The sequence below is a fragment of the Corvus brachyrhynchos genome, unplaced genomic scaffold, assembly GCF_000691975.1.
Source record: "Corvus brachyrhynchos isolate BGI_N302 unplaced genomic scaffold, ASM69197v1 scaffold200, whole genome shotgun sequence".
In the NCBI taxonomy this organism is placed as follows: domain Eukaryota; kingdom Metazoa; phylum Chordata; class Aves; order Passeriformes; family Corvidae; genus Corvus; species Corvus brachyrhynchos.
The window spans coordinates 4,172,819-4,175,256 of NW_008236184.1; the positions used below are offsets into that span (position 1 = coordinate 4,172,819).

Below are 2,438 nucleotides of genomic sequence, written 5' to 3' on the forward strand. Positions count from 1 at the left end.
GTGTAGAGAAAGTATCTTACAAATCAAGCACTGTAACCATAGCAGCACACAGTCTTCGTTATTTTTCTTTGTTAGTCAGCCCTTAAGCATCACTTGCCTTAACACCTCAACAAAAACCCACTACATTCATTGACTGCTACTTTAATATGTGACACATATTATCTATAGTACAATTAAATCTTATCAGATCCCTAAAGGCAATTATTTAGTTGGTTTACTTACATAACATTTCCCAAATAGTTTTTCAGTAAACATTGTGATATAAAATACATTGTCACTATAGCAATGTACAACAGTACTGGATCTCTTTTGTAAGTTTTTCACAGCCACCCCCTTATCGTTTAGGTATTCTTTAACAGGCACATTTAAATAAAAGTAACAGTTAGGACGTCTTAAAGTTATGGGCAAAACTTCCTTGTGTGAATAAGCTTGTAGAGGCACTACTTAAATCAGTGAAATGGAGCAGAAAAACACATGACACACCAGGACTTCCCCTCCAAGCTATTAAGTTTTTTCTTAAAGTACCTGAGAACTTGGCAACGCAGTCATTTGAGAGAACAGAAACGTTGTATAAAAATAAAGGACTTCCCACATGCCAAGAGGTGGAAATGCTGCAACAAAAGGTATGATTTTTGTCTATAAATGAGCTACTAAAAACCTTACTCTCCTTCTGAAAACTCATGCCAGTTTCACAATGCTGCAAACTGTGGGAAAACTCCACTATGATTACTAGGGAACAACCAAATGTTATACCTTCGCAATGTCATTGATTAGTTCTTGGTATTTATTTTTGGCATCCACTGTCCCCAGTTCTGTCAACTTCTTCAGGCCTGCCTTGATTTTTTCTTTTTTTTCTTGAAGGTTCAAGTTGCCATCTTCCTTTGCAGAGACAGATTTTTTCATCTTATCAGGAGTTTTAGCATCACGAATGGCCCGTTTCTGCATAGCTCTATGATGCTCTGCTTCCTAGAAAAAGAAAACAAAAAACTGCAAGTTCATAAGCAGATCAATTTTAAGGTGACAAAAAGAAGCAGGAACAGGTTGTCTGATCTCTGGCATAACACAGGATAAAGAGTTTTGCCTGGCGATTCCTGTACTGACTCAAATGAACACATTTTGATGAACACATTCTACATATGGGAACCAGCAGAAGCCTACCTACCATCTAAAAGGGTCTTCTACATAAGCAGTTTCTAGCAACTACTGCAGGAGTAAGGTTCACACACACAATTTACTTCCATTGTACACCCTCCTGATTATCATTACATCCTGCTCCATCATCGGTGGACAGCTTCACTGCAATACAGAAATGGAGAGTCCCACGTATACCCACATATATCTAGATAGATGATAATTTCCTACTCTAAAACCAGCAGAGATAAACAACATCGTACTTGCTCTGAGGTAGCTGAAGTTTCCAAAATTTCAGTCAGTGTCTCCCCTGGCTGGAAGCGGATTACATCAACAATTAAACGTTTTGTGCTGCAAAGGAATTGGGGAGAATAGCAGAAAAAAATTTAAACAGAAAGACCTTTAAAATACTCTTCTGTTCTGCAACAATACCAATGTTACTGATTTATCCAAAGTCAGATTATTACTGGACAAGTACTTAGGTAGTCACAGGCTAGACCAGACCAGATCCCTGAGAAGCACTTTACTTTTTGGACAGTGCATTATTGGAAACCAGTTCCCCGTGAGGTTCCTCTCTGTAATATGCACAATTTGCTCCCCAAAACTCCCTTGAAGAGCAAGGATGCTACCCCATATATTACAAGGTAGCCCCTGTACTGCCATGTGGACCACAGAAGCTGCATTCAAGGTGAAAGATAAAGCAGCCGCAGCCAATTTGTGCAACCAGAAAAGCCCTTTAATATTATCCATCCATAAGTGTGCTTCAATGAGCTATAACAGGTATCTAAAAACTCCAAAGGATTATTTTCTTATGTGCATGGGAGACAAGGCAGATCTCAACTCCAGTCTGGTGACAGAGAGGGTCATTCCTTGATGTGAGCTGAGACACAGTCAGTGTCCACTCTGAAGCACTTCTGCCCCAGGGTCATTCCTTGATGTGAGCTGAGATTTAATCACAGTCAGTGTCCACTCTGAAGCACTTCTGCCCTTAAGCCACACAATGAAAATAGCATCTTTGCAGTCAGGCTGGAATTATTTCTGGAATCACACAAACTGCATCACATAGGCACCTTCCTCATCATTCACAACTTAGATGACTTCCAGTGCAGCTGGGAAATCTTTACTTTTGAAATCAATGCTACCTTCTTCTGGTGGACAGGAAAATAGTGATGTACCTTTTAAGAAGTCCAGTTAAAGTAATTTTTGGAGACAAAATTTTCTTCTGGGAGATCACTTGTCTACCTAGACTGAACATTTTTCATGCTGATCGAAGATTTTTCAATTAAACTATCTACCATCAGAGCAGG

At 39.3% G+C, this 2,438-nt stretch overlaps 1 protein-coding gene across 2 annotated transcripts in view; it reads right to left on the bottom strand.

The window, feature by feature from the left end:
* IQGAP1 (IQ motif containing GTPase activating protein 1) overlaps nucleotides 1-2,438 on the bottom strand; it is a 55,611-nt gene that overhangs the window by 5,752 nt on the left and 47,421 nt on the right. The window contains exons 33-35 of one of the 2 annotated variants that reach the window (XM_017738078.1): nucleotides 1,395-1,482; nucleotides 754-966; nucleotides 32-611 (exon numbers count right to left, since the gene is read on the bottom strand). In XM_017738078.1, coding sequence (XP_017593567.1) covers nucleotides 546-611; nucleotides 754-966; nucleotides 1,395-1,482 — 367 coding nt within the window. In that variant the 3' untranslated portion in view covers nucleotides 32-545. Of the gene's footprint in view, nucleotides 1-31; nucleotides 612-753; nucleotides 967-1,394; nucleotides 1,483-2,438 lie in introns of those variants that run through there. The other variant, XM_008637222.2, reaches the window with a different exon arrangement.